This window comes from Lipophrys pholis (genome assembly GCF_963383615.2).
Source record: "Lipophrys pholis genome assembly, chromosome: 2".
Taxonomy (NCBI): domain Eukaryota; kingdom Metazoa; phylum Chordata; class Actinopteri; order Blenniiformes; family Blenniidae; genus Lipophrys; species Lipophrys pholis.
Genome location: NC_137636.1, coordinates 1,211,406 through 1,228,633, shown reverse-complemented (window position 1 = coordinate 1,228,633; position 17,228 = coordinate 1,211,406). Strand labels below are relative to the sequence as shown.

The following is a 17,228-nucleotide window of genomic DNA, read 5'->3' as shown; positions in this document are numbered from 1 at the left end:
TTACAAAAATACATAAATAGGCCTCCATTGTTTTGGGAAGTAAGTGTTTTATTGCGGGTTATCAAAAATAAGTCTTGTGGATGTCCAGTCGTCACAGTCATTTATTGAGCATACAAACTGTACACATACAACTTTATAAAGGAGTACAAGTACCGGTACTAACTTTTAGCTACTGGTTGATACAGGGTACCAATACCAAAACTTATTAATGTATCCAAGTCTACTTCATGCTCCACACAAAAACGATAGGCAGAGGCTTTGCGTTGCCACGAGCCACGAGCCACGTCTGTGTCAAAGCGACGAGCACCTCGAACAGAACGAGTACGCTGAGCATTAACATTTCCATTAGTTAGCATGTCTTTGGCATTAGACTCAACATTTTTCAAAATATTAAATTACTGGCAGTTATGTTATTGACCATTATTCTGTCATTGGTTGACACACACACACACACACACACACACACACACACACACACACACACACACACACACACACACACACACACACACACACACACACACACACACACACACACACACACACACACACACACACACACACACACACAGAAGATGAGATATTCTCCCTGGAAGGCAGGAGTAGCGTTTCAGCTCTGGTACCGTCAAACAGGACAAACAAACACAACAAGCAGAGCAGCACATTAAACTTTAAGCAGCTCTGACGGAGAGAGGGGCCCGACACTGTGTCTGGATGCTGCACGGACAGAACCACAACCACACAATTACAGCAGAGCATCCGTGTGTGTTGCCTGTCATGATAGATTCACAATTCATCCCAACAGTCTGAGATCAAACTGATGTTTTAGCATCTTAAAGTTGCTCTCAACTTCCCCAAATAAGATATCCATCCATTTCCTATTCTGCTTCACGTGACTGAGGATTGCAGGAGGCCAGAGAAAGAGACAATCACACACTCACACCTACGAGCAATTCAGTGTCACCAATTACAAGATAAGATAGTCGTTGCATGTTTTGTGATTCTGAGATCAGTAGTTTAATCATTGATACGGACAAAAGCAGCAGCATAATGGCTTTTGTCCACATTATGTTCGCGATCGCTGATAAAAGTCGATCTGCGCTTTAGCATTGATAAATGAAATGTATTGTAAATTTTCTGAGAGACGAAGAGCCATGTTGTTTATTGAGAAAACATTCAGGACAGTTTTTTATTACATGTATTGCTTTTTTTAAAACCCACCCAAAAATATGCAATTCCAGTTTATTTGACGTCCATCATTCTGTCGAGGTTTAATGCAATAGATGCAACTATTTATGTCGCGTAATGTACTATATCAAAACATGCTTGTTACTTATGGAATCTGTAAGTTCTTTATCAGGGACTCACTAAAACATGTTCAAAAAGATTGTTTTGTTTTTTACAGTTTTCTATAATTCAGGTTTATGATCATATACCTTTAATTAAATAATCATTCAATCCATTTTGGGTTTAAATATTACCTCTATACTTTATTGAGTGTGTAATTTATGGAAAAAAGAACAAGACTCATAAGACGTACTTGATGTACGTATATAATAATAGATACAATCGCTTGCTGATGTTCAAGTGCAGTTTTTCACAATTTTCCACGTGATGAAGATAAAAACATCAGTTAGGTTTGTTGGGAACAGAAAACACTTTGCCGAAGTAAAGGAATACAATTCTGTGATGTTTATGCTTTTAGAAGGAATAATGCACAAATAACACCTGTCCTAATAATTAGAACAGTCATGTCTCGACTTTACAGTAATTTCTTTAATTTACCATTGTTAGTCTAGAAGAAATCATAAAGATAAGCACAATTGAGCTCAGGCTTCATAAATGAGGTCAACAGCATGTAACTGAAGTTTAAGCCCAAATTACCAAGATTCTATTTTAATTTTCTTCAAAATGTTCTTGATCAAGCAAATGTAAGATTCTTTTCAGTTTAACTCGTGCACAAATGTCCCAGCACGATTTTTACACAAAGTACTCCAGTTTGTACAGCAGAACAGTAAAACCGAATGATAAAACCTGCCATCGCAAGTAACCGTTGACACACACACACACACACACACACACACACACACACACACACACACACACACACACTCCCCTGCTGCAGGAATAAACACTGCTGTCATTTCAAACGTCTTCTGAGAACACGGCACCTGGAAGGTGGCCTTGAATATAAACGACTTGGCTACTCTTGGTCGTGCCCCAATCACGGTCCCTTTTAATTACCTTCTCATTTGTAGGAGCCACCTAAGGTTCTGTTTATTGTAGCCCACTTCATTACTGTCATGTGGCCAGTGTGGTTGCCATGGTGTGACCATTACGGCGTGTCCTTTGAATTTCAATTATCACTCGCAGTCTGATCTATGCAGAGGACATTACCAGACTCCCCAAATATCATTTGGCCTCATCTTGAGGACTCAAACCTCACCGCTGAAAGTCTTGGTTGTAATATTGCATTGCCTGTATAAGTTAATAGAACAGAAAGCTGTCACAATGGAAAATCATTCTCATTCTTCAAGTAATTTCCAGCCAAACAAATGTGTTTTATTGAACAGCTCAGATAATGACTGCTGCACATTACGAAGGTTGATTTTTTACACCCAAACTAAATAGATTGTCCATGTGACACTCGCATTATGTCTCAACAAATAGCTGGTGAGAAAAGGAGACAAACATCCAGGATAGGATCAAAGGGATTTTAAGTTAAAGGTACAGATGATTTCAAATCATCAGAAGCTCAAGTAATAAGCCAATTAATTAAATAAAGTCTAATGTCATCTGGAAGACTAAATAATAATGTGCTGACACTACATTGATTCATTTGTTGTTGTTTTTGTCATATGCATCAGTTTTCCTTCTCTTGCAATACATGCCTGCTCCACAAGATGGTGCATTGAGTCACTCAACAAAGCCGCTCAAGAACTTAATTTTCTCCTAATGGCAACACAGTCAAGGTGATATATATATATATATATATATACATATACCCACAAAGTGCAAATAATGATTAAACTGTGATAAGGGATGTTTTACAGCCAAACTCAAATCTACATCATTTTAAATATAAAAATACAATGACTCACAAAAAAAAAAGAAAGAAATTGTGATTAAGTGATTCAAAAAGTTAATTCGACTCACAGCTCTAATTGTTATTGCCGGGTAGCCATTGGGCAGAAATCGGAAGCATAAAAATCCAAGAAAATCAGCAAAATGACACCAAATCCTCAAACTGCACCACTTGGGCAACACTGCAGATGCAAACGAGATGAAAAACAAAATGGAAAAAGGAAAAGTCACAGCTGGTGTAAATGAGAAAAAAAGCAGTACGATGGAAGAATAAATGTCGAAGCACGACAATGCATTGTCCCTGAATGCTAGACATCAACATCATGCACCTAAGTGTTTGTATTTATCACAAATCACAAACCAATGCTCAACAACATTATCACAGACTGCATCTTCGCCTGATATCATGCAGGTCTATTCAGCGCTGCCACTCAATCTTCACACGAAGTGCCTTCTGAATATCAAAAGACACTACAATGTATTTGGATAGAAATAAGGAACCAGTTCATTTAGACAATGATGGAGCTCGCGCTCGATAACAATCGACACAGAGGCCTCCATAGCCGAGCTCAGTTAATACAAGCAAACTGCACTCCATGCTTACTCTGGTAAGCCTTATTTGTTTAAAGCAGCCTTTCTTTACCCAGGTGGTAAACAATGTCCACGGATATTTCTCAACTTTGTCATTATCCCAGCGAAGCTTTTGCAGTCCCATCAATGTATAGATTGGCATTACCAGCTCCCCTCGGTCGATGGTTAGGTCTAATTTCACTCCTGCTCCAGACTGGATCTCCACTTAATCCTGGCTTTTCCTCGTGAGGTGAGACATTGTTTGCCAACCGCTTCAGTCTGTATATGTTGTGTTTCATTCAGGCTTTTCAAAACAGCACGCTAAACAAGGTTCCAACTGCCGGTGCCTGCTCAATGAAATATCATGTGGAGTTTCTCTCTGCTCCTGTACATCCTGATTGAATTTATTCATTGTTGCTTGTAAGAACGTATTGATCGGATGTAAATGATGATCTGTGGAACGTTTTCAACTCAGCAAACATGTGGCAGATGGAGGCATCGTCCGCTGGTGAGATGAATGAATCGGAGGCCGGGTACATTTCACTACACTCAGAAAACAATCAAGAGAAAAATCACTGCACAATGAGAGGCTGCATGACTCATGACGACATTTTCTGAGAAAATTAAATCCTGCAGAAATTCTGTATTCTTCACATGCAGCCCATCTCGTGCAGCTTAGGATGAATTGTGTTGCATCCAGTGCCGATACCGAGTCCAGGTGTGTCTCGCTCAACTGAAGTATGCGGATTGTTTCTCGTGCCTTCGCCCTGTGAGGACTGGCTGGACACGTTGGCATGAATGACTGCTTTTTCAATGAGCTGTGGCTTGTCCCTTAAACCCGCGACTGCCGCACACGTCAACAGATCCAATCCAAACTTGTTTCTATCCTGTCCATCTTCCGGCTCAGCCGTTGGTTATTCTGCAGTACTGGAGGCTTTTGGCATTGCTTTGGCACTTGCTCTGTGAAGGTCGAGCGCAGTGCAATATGTGAAAACACCACTGGAGGAGGTGCGACCAGCGGCATCGTGGTCACTGGAGAAATGGGAGTGCTCTTGATTTTTGCCTTTTTACAGGGACATTCAAGTCTATTCTATTTAGAAGAACAAAAAAGGTTCAGAGTATTTATTCATTGTCACTTCAATCCAGCATAATTCATCGGTGAGCAAAATTGATCTCATCATGACCCGCCGCAGTGACTTATTTTCTTCCCCATGAACTTTATAGATATGCACGGATCAAGTTTTAAAGGGCATAAGGTACTCAATAAAGCTGATTTCATGGTTTTAACATATTGTACCAACTTTTCTAGTTTAATAAATAACATTTTGGTTTTCTTTATGTTACTCTGATCTACACTCAGATCAGAAAACCAAACTAAAATCAGTTTGGTGATGCAAAACAGGGATAGAAACCATTGTTTATATCAAATCAGTGGTTTAAGTGGCTTTTATAAAATATAAGAACTGTAACTAAGAGCCTGTGTAATCTTTCCAGCTTTTAGGCACTTTAGACATTTTCAGCCATTTCAGATGTTTCTACGGTTTTATTTGGTCTTTTTTCTTTTCTTTTTCCACTTATTCCTCTCCAAAAACCAAACATGTAGGTAAACCAGCAAGAAAATATCCATCCATGTTAAATGAAACCTTCTTTTTTCTCCAACACTATTTCCTTCCCTTTGAGATTCATCCAAGGTCAGCTTACTGACAAATGCAGTTGAAAACTGAAGACAATTATGCGAGTGACTCGTCAGGATGACGCATATTTTACCTGACAAGCTATTGAGCCCTTCTTTTCTTTAAATGTCACATTATTCATGTTGAACTGCAAAGTAAGAATTGTGTTTCAAAGATAGTCTGATGTGGGAAAATGGTTAAAATCTGGTTAAAATGTTAAAAAAAACAACTGTTCAGTTATTTGTAATTTACAGTTCCAGAGCGAACGGTTGCAGCCCCCTGTCCTCCCGTCCCGGATGTCTTGGGTCGTAACATCGAGGCTACTTTAAGTATCACAGTGAATCTAAGAACTGCTCATACCATTGATATAAAGGTTATCATAAAAAGAAAATGAGAACAGTTAACATCATCATGTGGCACTGATTTTAATCTTTATTCAGTTTCATCATTAATTCTAATGTCTGAGAAACTACTTTTCATGTCTGACCTCATAACATTAAGGTGAGACCATTTCATTTATAACACTTATCTAAAGACATACATTAATGTAAAAAGCTATGCGTCTGTTCTCTTATGTATAATCCAAGACTCTCTGTAGTCCTTTTAATTGCCGTCCAAAATACTCATAAATATTTGATGTCGGGGAGATCCCACCAGATTTCACTGTTTCCAAGAAGAGTCTGCTAAGGTAAGAGACATCAAAAGACAGTGTCAAGAAAATGTGTCAAATGATTCAAGAAATAATCTGAAAGGGAATATTTGAAAGTGTAAAAAGGAGGAGCTGTTTGATCGGTATAGAGACGGGAGGAAAAAGGAAAACAAGCCGAATGCAGAGGAGCCGTCTCCCCAAGCCGGACCCAGAAGTGGACAGCCGTATCTCAGAGGACAGGTGTCAATGCAGCCTTGTGTTCCGGCTAAGCACCCATTGATTTCTGCAATGACACATGGCCCTGCGCCACTATTATGTGGCCTGAGTAACCCACTCAATTCATTAAAACCAAATACATTATCGAGCGTGCCTGTGTGGGGACGGGCAGGCCAACAAATGGTTAATTTTGCACATTCGTGAGAATATTCTATAAACTACCTAAATATTGATGCATTTACACAATGACATTATTTAAAATGCAAGTGTTGGCATTATTAATAAAACTGGGATGTCATTTTAAGGATTTATGGGCTTTAAAACTGAATGATAAAAACACTAAATAACCCAAAGGAAAGCGTCCGCCGTACATAAAAAGTGACAAAAGATTCCACTTTCATTGTTCCCGCTCCTTAAGGCAAATCTATCAGGTCACACTATGAAGGTTGCAGTTAACATATGAAATGGATTCTCTCACGCACCACTGATGAGATGATAGTGAATCAAGCGAAGCGAGGCAGAGCAATGCGAAAGGCTCGATAGCACAAGTCACAACTCATTCTGCCGTCGCAGAAGCACCTCGCAGTCAAGTCTCTTCGGCGTTACACTATTACATCAAAAAAAAAAAAAAAATCAAAAATGAGGATGTCAGAAATGATAACCATTGTTTGGGTCCACGACCTCCAGAAGAACGGTGGAAATATGAGAGGTGCTTGACGAAGCAATCAGCTCCTGAAAGGTTTGGAAGAGCAAAACAAAATCTACCTCCCACTTCATTAGCAGGTAAATGTTGGGCTTTGAAACTGGAAAAGAAAAGATAGGAAAGGACACCACACTCCAAAAAAAAGTAGAAATCTAAAGCAAGACTATTCTTAAATACGTTAGTATAAATGATCACTGTGAGGGCAGAACCGCTGGAGGTGGGGCTCAATGGGACGACAGTATGGCAGGACAATATCCTGTCTAATTACGGCCGCCTCTTATAGGAACAGCTCATTCCTGAAGGCCAATAGATCAGTGGTCAAGACACAAACCACCAGAGCAAATGTCACCAGGATGTCGATTCATCGCCGGCCGGACCTTGACTGCACATCGCTTCCCTTCTTTATTTGCCCCACATGGTCTCTTAATCCACCCTAATGTTATCTAATAAAGCTAAATCCTTTAAATGATCTTAAAAGCCATGTATTGGATGAGGCTAACAGTAGACACGCCGACCACAGCGGGAAGAGCTGACAGACGCTTCAGATCAACTAATAACCCCGCTCCGGCGCCGCCTTTAATTGAATCCATTTGTGGTGGTTGGTAGAACAGGAAAACAGAATTTAAGCTTTTCCTTGTAGAAGATTCGTCGTTGCCCCGGTTATAAAAAATATAACAACATGTTTGTGTGAAACCACCTCTTTTATTGCAATTTTAAAAAAAAACTATTTAACGTGAGTGTTAAAATCATGTTGGAGTTGAAAGTTCTACAAAAACGATTACGTGATGCCTCAGTTGTGCACCGGGTGGCAGTGTTGAGTCAATTTGGTCAGGGTCTGTAGTTTGCTTGGCGTTTTTATATTTTTCTTTATGTTGGAAGTGACATAATCCAGAGATGGTACAGTGGGTAAACAGTAACTACACCATCTATAAATCATTTTTCTGAACGGATTCATCCAGTTCGGGGTTGAAGCCGATCCAGGCCGATCCAGGCCGCCTGCAGGCGAAGGCAGGGTAGAACCTGGACAGTTTGCCACAACGTCACAGGGCAAACCCACAATTACAACCATACCTGGGGTCAGTTTGGATTACATACATGCACAGAAAGATGCACAAGCAATCCTGGCAGAAAGGCCCCAGTGATAACCACCACATAGACCATATTCTGGACACATTGGTTCACCATATACTTCTAATGGTACTTAGTGCAAAGTCATACAGAATGTGGGAAATGACTTGAATTTGAAAAGATCTAATTAATCAGAATCATATTTGTTTAATTTATATTGAAAATAATTATCTCAATATCAGCCAGTTTGTCATGAGTTGAACTCTAATTTTAATATCTGGAGTAAATATGCTCCGTGATCTCTCGCTGCCCAATGGTTCAGGTTGATCATATTGGTAGTACTTGGTATATTTTCTCAGGTGGTACAAACCGTGGAACATTTTAGCCTTGAACCTTTTAGATCTATGGGTTTATTTTACCTGCTGTTACTTTGAGTGACTCACTACACCACCTTGTGGAGCTAACTTGTATTGCAAGCAGAAGTTAGCAGGATGATATTAAAAGGTTTGATACTTTAGCAGGAAATACAGCAGCAACATCACAGAATTATTATTCAGATGACATTGTGGCTGTTCTTGTGCCTCATTCGGCTGATTATACAAAGCTTTGTTAAGTTCAATAACACACAAATATTACAAATTGAACTTTTAAGGTTTAATTATAATTATAACTTTTGACTTTTTTTTGGGGACACATAATCAAAACTCTGAGTTCAGAATAAAAGATGGCGGTAAAGGGCATTGACTTGATTAATTCTATTATTCCTTAAAAGTATTTTGGGTTTTTCAATTACAACGCTTCAGAATTAGCTGGTCATACCTAAAGGCAAAGTGTGCCGATCTGTCACTGCAGATATGTTGACGGAGTACCACCTACTGGCTTTACTTTCTTCTATTTCTGAACAAATGAAGTCTCAGACGGTCACAGTTGAAGTATCACGACCGTCTGGAAGAGTCTCCTGCCTTTAACGAACAAACTGCCTTCCGAGCACATTAGTTCTGATTATCTTTTACCTCAGAAACAAAACCATGGAATATAACACTGATTATTTCTGTGGGTTCTTGTAATTATTTTCTCATGACTCTCACCCTCAAGAGGCAGTGCACACTCTGTACTAACCTGCCAAATTACTACCGGAGTGGCTCACACTCCAACGAGCACCCAGAAGATCACCTGGATCACAACTCACTAAAAATAAACTGCAGGGGGCAAATTCTAAGAAATAATATGAAGACAAGGGCAGTTTCAGCTTTAATGCTGGAGAAAAGTTTTGTGTATATACCGAACAAATAGGGAGTGTTTTTTTTTTTTTTTTTTAACAATTATGCGTCACCCAATCTGCACATCTTTCACCTCTTCACCAGAATGTAACTGTAATCCCGGGGAGTCAAAGTAATTTTAGTTACGGGGCGACATTCCACCCAGTTTAACCTTGAGTGAGCCAGACCAGGAAAGTAATGTCATGATAAACTTTATGATTTAAACTTGAACGCTTTTCTTCGTTGTGGCTCAGAGGATATGTGATGAACATGTAGATAATTGTGATAAACCAAACAATTACTTAAATATCTACCATCTCTACATGAAGCAAATATTATTGGTACTTTCCGGTGAAGTGACACAGTAAAATTAATAAAACATTTGTATTTGCATGTTTTTCCTCAAACAATGTTAACTTGTTCAGTGCCTTGTTTTGTCTGTAATACATTTTTACATTAATCCCTTAAATCATTTTGACAGGGTACGTTGTTAGTATTTGAGGATCAATAATATTGAAAACTTTTTAAGGAGAATATAAACTGATACATTGATGGTATGAAAAGATTTTCTATTTCTAAACATCCCAATCAATTCTTCAGACAAACCATGCCCTGGATACTTCAAGCTGGAAACTATATTTGACTTATTTGGAATTTTAAATGTAGGGATATTCTCTCCCGTCTACCTACTTCCTTTCATTAATCTCCAGCACTCAACAGAAGAGAGCTAACATTATGAGAAGGGTTATTGTCTTTCATGACAGCCGTAACATCTGCAATATCTACTGGCCCAGTATGATCTCAAACGAGGAACTGCATAAGAAGACGTACAGTATGAACATGACGCTTAAAATCAAGATCCACAGGCTGCGGTGGGTTGATCGAATCCTTTAGACGCCTGATGACAGGACACAGAGGCCATGAGAGGGACTGTCGCTGGTTGGAGGGAAGGAGGCCAGAAGCACCAGGCGAAGGACTTTGAAGGAGCTGAAGAGGCGAGTCTATCAGGGGTGAAGCTCAAGCCAAAACTCAGGACAAGTCTGGGGAGAGAAGTATTATTTGTCCTTGACGGGATGAGGAGGAGTGAGAGAGTGTAACCCCCCTCCGCCTGCTTGTTTTGACCTGAAACGGGATTAAAGATATTTTACCTCCATCTTCATTAAAGACAGAAGTTTTCTCTCTAGTCTTCTCTCTAGTCTTCTCTCTAGTCTTCTCTCTAGTTTTCTCTCTGGTTTTCTCTCTGGTTTTCTCTCTAGTTTTCTCTCTAGTCTTCTCTCTAGTCTTCTCTCTAGTCTTCTCTCTAGTCTTCTCTCTAGTCTTCTCTCTAGTCTTCTCTCTAGTCTTCTCTCTAGTCTTCTCTCTAGTTTTCTCTCTGGTTTTCTCTCTAGTTTTCTCTCTGGTTTTCTCTCTAGTTTTCTCTCTAGTCTTCTCTCTAGTTTTCTCTCTAGTCTTCTCTCTAGTTTTCTCTCTGGTCTTCTCTCTAGTTTTCTCTCTAGTTTTCTCTCTAGTTTTCTCTCTAGTTTTCTCTCTAGTCTTCTCTCTAGTCTTCTCTCTAGTTTTCTCTCTAGTTTTCTCTCTGGTTTTCTCTCTAGTTTTCTCTCTGGTTTTCTCTCTGGTTTTCTCTCTAGTCTTCTCTCTAGTCTTCTCTCTAGTCTTCTCTCTGGTTTTCTCTCTAGTTTTCTCTCTGGTTTTCTCTCTAGTTTTCTCTCTGGTTTTCTCTCTGGTTTTCTCTCTAGTCTTCTCTCTAGTCTTCTCTCTAGTCTTCTCTCTAGTCTTCTCTCTGGTTTTCTCTCTGGTTTTCTCTCTAGTTTTCTCTCTGGTTTTCTCTCTAGTTTTCTCTCTAGTTTTCTCTCTAGTTTTCTCTCTAGTTTTCTCTCTGGTTTTCTCTCTGGTTTTCTCTCTAGTCTTCTCTCTAGTTTTCTCTCTAGTCTTCTCTCTGGTTTTCTCTCTAGTCTTCTCTCTAGTCTTCTCTCTAGTCTTCTCTCTGGTTTTCTCTCTAGTTTTCTCTCTAGTTTTCTCTCTGGTTTTCTCTCTAGTTTTCTCTCTAGTTTTCTCTCTGGTTTTCTCTCTAGTTTTCTCTCTAGTTTTCTCTCTAGTTTTCTCTCTGGTTTTCTCTCTAGTTTTCTCTCTAGTTTTCTCTCTGGTTTTCTCTCTCCAGGATTTCTGGGACAACTTTGACATGTTTTGATTGGATTCTCTCGTCTTCATCAGAAATGTCATGACGGGAGAATCCAGTCGATACCTGTCAAAGCCAACATGCTCTTACAGAAGAATAGAGAAAATATAAACAAACTACAGGCATGATGAACTGAACTCTGTTTACAGCAACTCCACCAGAAGGGCAGAGACAACACATCAAATTATGGTGATTTTAATTTTTACAGAGTAAAACTGAAAGGATCTCCAACAACCGACATCGATTAAGGTTTTGCTTGTATTTCGTCCATTTATTACATTATTAATCACTACACGAGCACGTTGTCAATCTCTGTGTACAAATAAAATAGTAAATATTATATTAAGCTGCAGCTTTGATCATTTCCTCTCATTTCCAAACACCCTCCCTTCTCATTTCATTACATATTGCACCCTGGGTACCTGCTTATTAGCCTTATTTGAAGTCTAAGAGAAAAATCACCAGTGTTTTTAAGGGTATGTGAGTACTTAATTTGCCAACTGCAAAATGCTTGAGGTTAATACATCAATACAGTGCCTGGTTATATGACTCATACATCATCGGTCCACCTCTCTGATATTGACAAATATGTTGGACGGAAGCAATAACCTTGACTTTCCCTGCCAATCTCTAGCCGGTGCAACTCCCGAGGCAAGAGAAATACCGGGAGGTCTCGTTCTTGTGTTTAGCATCACATTACAAACATGGAAGTCTTTGAACTCGCTGCTTTTTCCTGTTGATTCCAACTAATTAGACGAAGCCGTCTGTATCCATGTGGAGCCTCTTCCTCAGGAATCCACACATTTTCCACAAAAAAAATAAGGAGGGACATGAAAACAGTGTTGAGACGTTTTGGGGGAAGAAAAGAAGGCAAGTTTTATAATGCATGTCTTCCTGCGTGTGACGTCTCCCTGGTATCGTCAAAGCCCTGAATTTCCTGGTGCGGCTCTCGTTAAGGCAGTGGTGTCAGGCAGTGGTGTCAGGCAGTGGTGTCAGGCAGTGGTGTCAGGCAGTGGTGGCAGGCAGTGGTGTCAGGCAGTGGCAGGGAGGACCATGATTTTATCAATGATTTAATTAATCATCAAAACTCTCCACATGTTTCTCCCCTCCATCCCATCATCTTGCCCATCACTCTCTTCCCTTCAGCTTTATAGTGAATATAACCACACACACACACACACACACACACACACACACACACACCTGCTCTCTTTTTTTCTCAAGGCACTGCAACACAAGTAGCCTTGTCCTTTCTGCAGTTCCCCTGACTTCAACTTGCTCCTTTGCAAAGACCAGCAGGCAGCCAAAAGTCTCTCCACACACACAAAAAGCAATGTCGCCACTGTTCTGGAGGAATCGGAGGCAAATTCAGTGAATTACCACCACAAAAGGACAACTGTCTCTCAGCCTGCACAGAACTGAAGATAACAGCCTAATTCAACAGATATAAGAAAAAGGAAGGAAAGGAAAGGAAAAGGAAGGGAAGGCTTCAGTCTTGCATGTTTAGTACATAGAACCAGCCCAAGCCAGGAGAAATTACAGCTTCTGAGCAGATTAGTAATCTCATTTTTGTTTCAGAGTGGGTGAAACTGACGAGAGGGGGGAATAAATCCCGTTGTCCTAATAACACACACTCTTGTGCTGGAGGGGTCTTACCTTGTGTTGAGGCTCAGAGCTGGACAGAGGAGCAGTAAGCAGATAGCCTGGATGAATTTCATAGCTGTCTCACACTCCCGTTATTTCTCCGATGCCTTTTTCTCTCTCCTCTCTCCCCCCGCTGCCTCTCGAGCTCTCCTACCGGCTGCCTGGCTCTTTTAGCGCACTCTCTCTTTCTCTCTCTCTCTCTCTCTCTCTCTCCCCCTCCACCTTCACAACACACACACACACTCTCTCTCTCTCACACACGCACTCAGACACACGAGCGCGCAGGCGAGGCAGACAGATGCAACACAGTGGCTCGGCGCGAGGGAGGATCTCTGGCTTTAAATAACACAGGGACACGGACCGACTTGGTAATGGAAAGGAGCGGGTGGGGCGGGATGAGAGAGGAGAGAGAGAGAGAGAGAGAGAGAGAGAGAGAGAGAGAGAGAGAGAGATGTGGGAGTGATATGATGTCAGCGCTCGAGCAGCTCCAGCTATTGGTGAGACGCAGGTTTGGTTCCATTGTTTGGAGCTGGATGCTCCTCCAGCAGCGCACCTCTCTCCTTTCATCCCCCCATACTTCCACCAGCAGGGTTCGTCATCCAGGTAAAAATAGTTGAGTTAAAGAGAGAGAGAGAGAGAGAGAGAGAGAGAGAGAGAGAGAGAGAGAGCGAGAGAGTCCCAGTTCGAAAAGATATATGGCGCAAATTAGTGTTGACGCTGCGCACTGGAAACTGGAGGTCAGGTCAGGTACACAGGGAATAAAGAGAGGCCATCAATAATCTTCACCAGCTAATTAAAATAATAAACCAAAGTGCCACGTGTTATTTGTATTGTATGTTATGTTAGTATGGCCATTCAGCTGAATGAAAAGGATTTCGAAGAAATGCATCTTATGTATTTTATGTCATTTTAAAGCTAATATTGAAATAGAGAAAATAACTTCACACATGAAGTTTGAATAATCTCGAAAAGGCTTATCTTAAGTTAAACTCTGTTAAACCAATAAATCATGAGGTGCTAAAAGTAGATTGTTTTTTTTTCCAATAATTGTTGTTTTATATCATTTTTGTTCATGTTACTCAGCCTGGAACTGAAAGTTATGTTTCCCATTGGAGCTTCAAAAACACCTCAAAAATGTAATTTAACTAAATTAATAGAAAATCTCTCTCTCTCTCTCTATATATATATATACAGTATCTCTCTCTCTCTCTCTCTCTCTCTCTCTCTCTCTCTCTCTCTCTCTCTCTCTCTCTCTCTCTCTCTCTCTCTCTCTCTCTCTCTCTCTCTCTCTCTATCTAGGATCGTCTGGTATTACTAGTAAGGATACTTAACTTACTTATTTCCGGTCCTAGTTTAACACCAATACGACTCTGTTCACTTCAAACGACCAGGAAAAGGAAAACGCTGAAACCAGTAGCTTATGTATGCTATCCTATGTTATCCTATAAATTATATTCTAATTCAAAACAAACTCGATATTCCTTTCATTATATTTGTCAACATTTTTGGGAGATTTTACTCATTTCTGTGGTTTTTTTTATTTTTTATTTTTGCCCCAGAAGTCCTATGATAAACATTTTCACCAGCATTTTTAACATGTTGGTGAAAATTTATAATTTCATTAATGCGAGGAATTTGATTTAGATTTTTATTCCTTATTTAAATTTTGTTTTCAAAATTTTTTTTTGTGTTATGTTTTAAAAAAAAAATGCTCTCAATTTCTATCTTCCTCGCATAACCTGTAGAAATGTGGCTTTACTTTCATAAAGATCAACACTTCTGCTTCACAGTAGGAGTCATTCCTCTCTGCAGTTTGCATGTTCTCACTATGCTTGCTTGTGTGTGTGTGTGTGTGTGTGTGTGTGTGTGTGTGTGTGTGTGTGTGTGTGTGTGTGTGTGTGTGTGTGTGTGTGTGTGTGTGTGTGTGTGTTGCTCTTTGATAGACGGGGTGTCTCTTTGGCGTATACTCTGACTTCACCCGCCATCAGCTGGGATCGGCTCCAGCGCCCTAATTTAGATAAAATAGTAGAAGATGGATGATGAATATCTGTCAGGCTGTTTACCACGACATCATGTAAATGAAAACATCAGGTCCAAAACTGAACACTTTCATTAAACGTCTCATATTTTGGTAGGATCTGAGATTTGATCCACTTCGCTGTAGTAAATCACTTCATTTGGCTCAAACAGCCAAGAGAGTCGGAAAATAAGGATTTGAGTGCGAGATGCAAAGATGAAGTCTATTTGCAGTTGTACTAGATTCTGTGTAAGTAACAGTATGTGAGGATGAGCCCCTTCTGACGCACGGTGAACTGCAGCAGCCCCCAAAATTCTCAATATTTTGTCTTAATCCAAGTTATGACACATTACAGTAGATAACGGTTAACAGCTCATGTTAGTTAGAGGCTTTTAATGTGAAAATACGCGAGGACTTCAAATATCGGCTTTGCTTACATGAAAATGTTTCTGGTGAAAATGGATCATTTTTGAGTATATTTCAGTATTTTGAAAGTATATGAATTTATTGTGTTTACACTTTCTTAAAAGTCCATTTTATGCCTTTTTCTCTCTCTTTGTTTTGTTAAAAGCCGGGACTTCCAACTGCACTTTTGTAAAGACGCATATGCATAATGACAACAAAAGCATTCTGCTCATTTCCCCCCGTTTCCACGGAGACAGAGTCAGACCATTTTAAATGAGTTGCATTTTCCCCTTGTTTCTACGGCGACTGGGCCCCAGTGGTTTTGTTTTTTAATTTTTTATTCCACTTTGGGAGTTCTTTATCAGAACGCGTTTTCGTCTAAATAGACAACCAATACACAAGGAAGTTTTTCCGTTTTTCCTAGAAAACGCCATCGTGTAAACGAAACCAGAGTTTTGTCCAAAAGCTAATTTTGTCCTTTCAGAGTTTCCTCGATGTGATTGTGTTGATAATCTGTAGTTAAAGGAAATGTTTGTTTAACCCCCGAGCAATTCATTTAAAAGGTAATAAATCCCACTCATAAGGCCACCATGATTCCTCATGCAGCTCTCTGACGCCCCTCTTTGAAGACCACTGTATTACAGTGTCATTCATTCATTCAGGGTGAAGTTTTCTTTCTGTTTTGTCGAAGCAGAGAATCTAAATCAGCTTTGTTCCTTAAGTCAAGCAGAGAAAGTACAGGGGGAAAAATTAAATCAAGAAATCTGGAGAAACCAGAACATCACTTGTCCTACCGAAGACTTTCAAATTCAGGTCAAGCATATGAAAGTAAGAACAAAATGTTGAGCACTGAGTAGCTGCTCCGACTCCGAGCCAGGTAATACAGGTAGAATATCAAGCAGTGCACACAAAAGGTGGAGGTCACACACCACAGGCATGATAAATGATTTCCATTACAGGTTTAATAGAGTTTGGAGTCTATTGTAGCCTCGTCGTCTCTCCATTTTCCATACTGAAGATTTTCTACCCATTTGTTTGGCCTAATTAGAAGTTCATGCATGGAAAGCCATAGTGACCAGCAGTAATGAGTCCGCTCGACCGCAGCAGGCCGCGGTTACCGGGGAGAGAGTCCTCGGCGGACCTCCCTAATCCGTCTCAGTCACGTCTCACACACCAGCCTGGAACTTGCAGTCCCGCCAACTTGTTGAGCGGCGTATCATAACGAGGGCGAATCAACATAAAACGAGCGTCGGCTGTGGATTTCCGAGAAGATTACATTTGAATAAATCCCAGTCGCTAAGGCAGGACGCCGCATCAATTTGTCTTTAATTGGAAAATTTCCCTAAATTGAAAAGCGTGATCCAGTCTGAACGAGGCAGTTTAAAGAATAAAAGAGTGTTGGGTTGTTTTTTAAGCTGCATAAACTTTTGACATCTGCAATGACACCAGTAAAGATTTTATTCTCAGCTTTTTACTGTTTTGACGTCAGACATGGTTTTATATCTTGGTGCTGGTGCAGCACTGAACCGGACTGAACCGGACTGAATTAACTTCATCTGCATTTCAGAAGGATCACAAAAATACTCGAGTAAAAAGAAGGCTGGTGGAGGAATTGTGTGTCTCCATGGACTCTTAAGTTTGGTGTAATAATAGGAGGCAACATTTGGGCATTTGGACAGGGAATCAAACCTACAACTTTTTGATTGAGACACGACCTGCTCTATCAACCAAGCCACAGCGCCCCCTGCTGGTGCCTTTTTTATG

At 40.2% G+C, this 17,228-nt stretch overlaps 1 protein-coding gene across 1 annotated transcript in view; it reads right to left on the bottom strand.

Moving 5' to 3' along the window:
* luzp2 (leucine zipper protein 2) overlaps positions 1 to 13,415 on the bottom strand; it is a 213,067-nt gene extending 199,652 nt beyond the window's left edge. The window contains exon 1 of the mRNA XM_080458465.1: positions 13,055 to 13,415. Coding sequence (XP_080314591.1) covers positions 13,055 to 13,116 — 62 coding nt within the window. The 5' untranslated portion in view covers positions 13,117 to 13,415. The remainder of the gene's footprint in view (positions 1 to 13,054) is intronic.
* Positions 13,416 to 17,228: the final 3,813 nt, after the last annotated feature.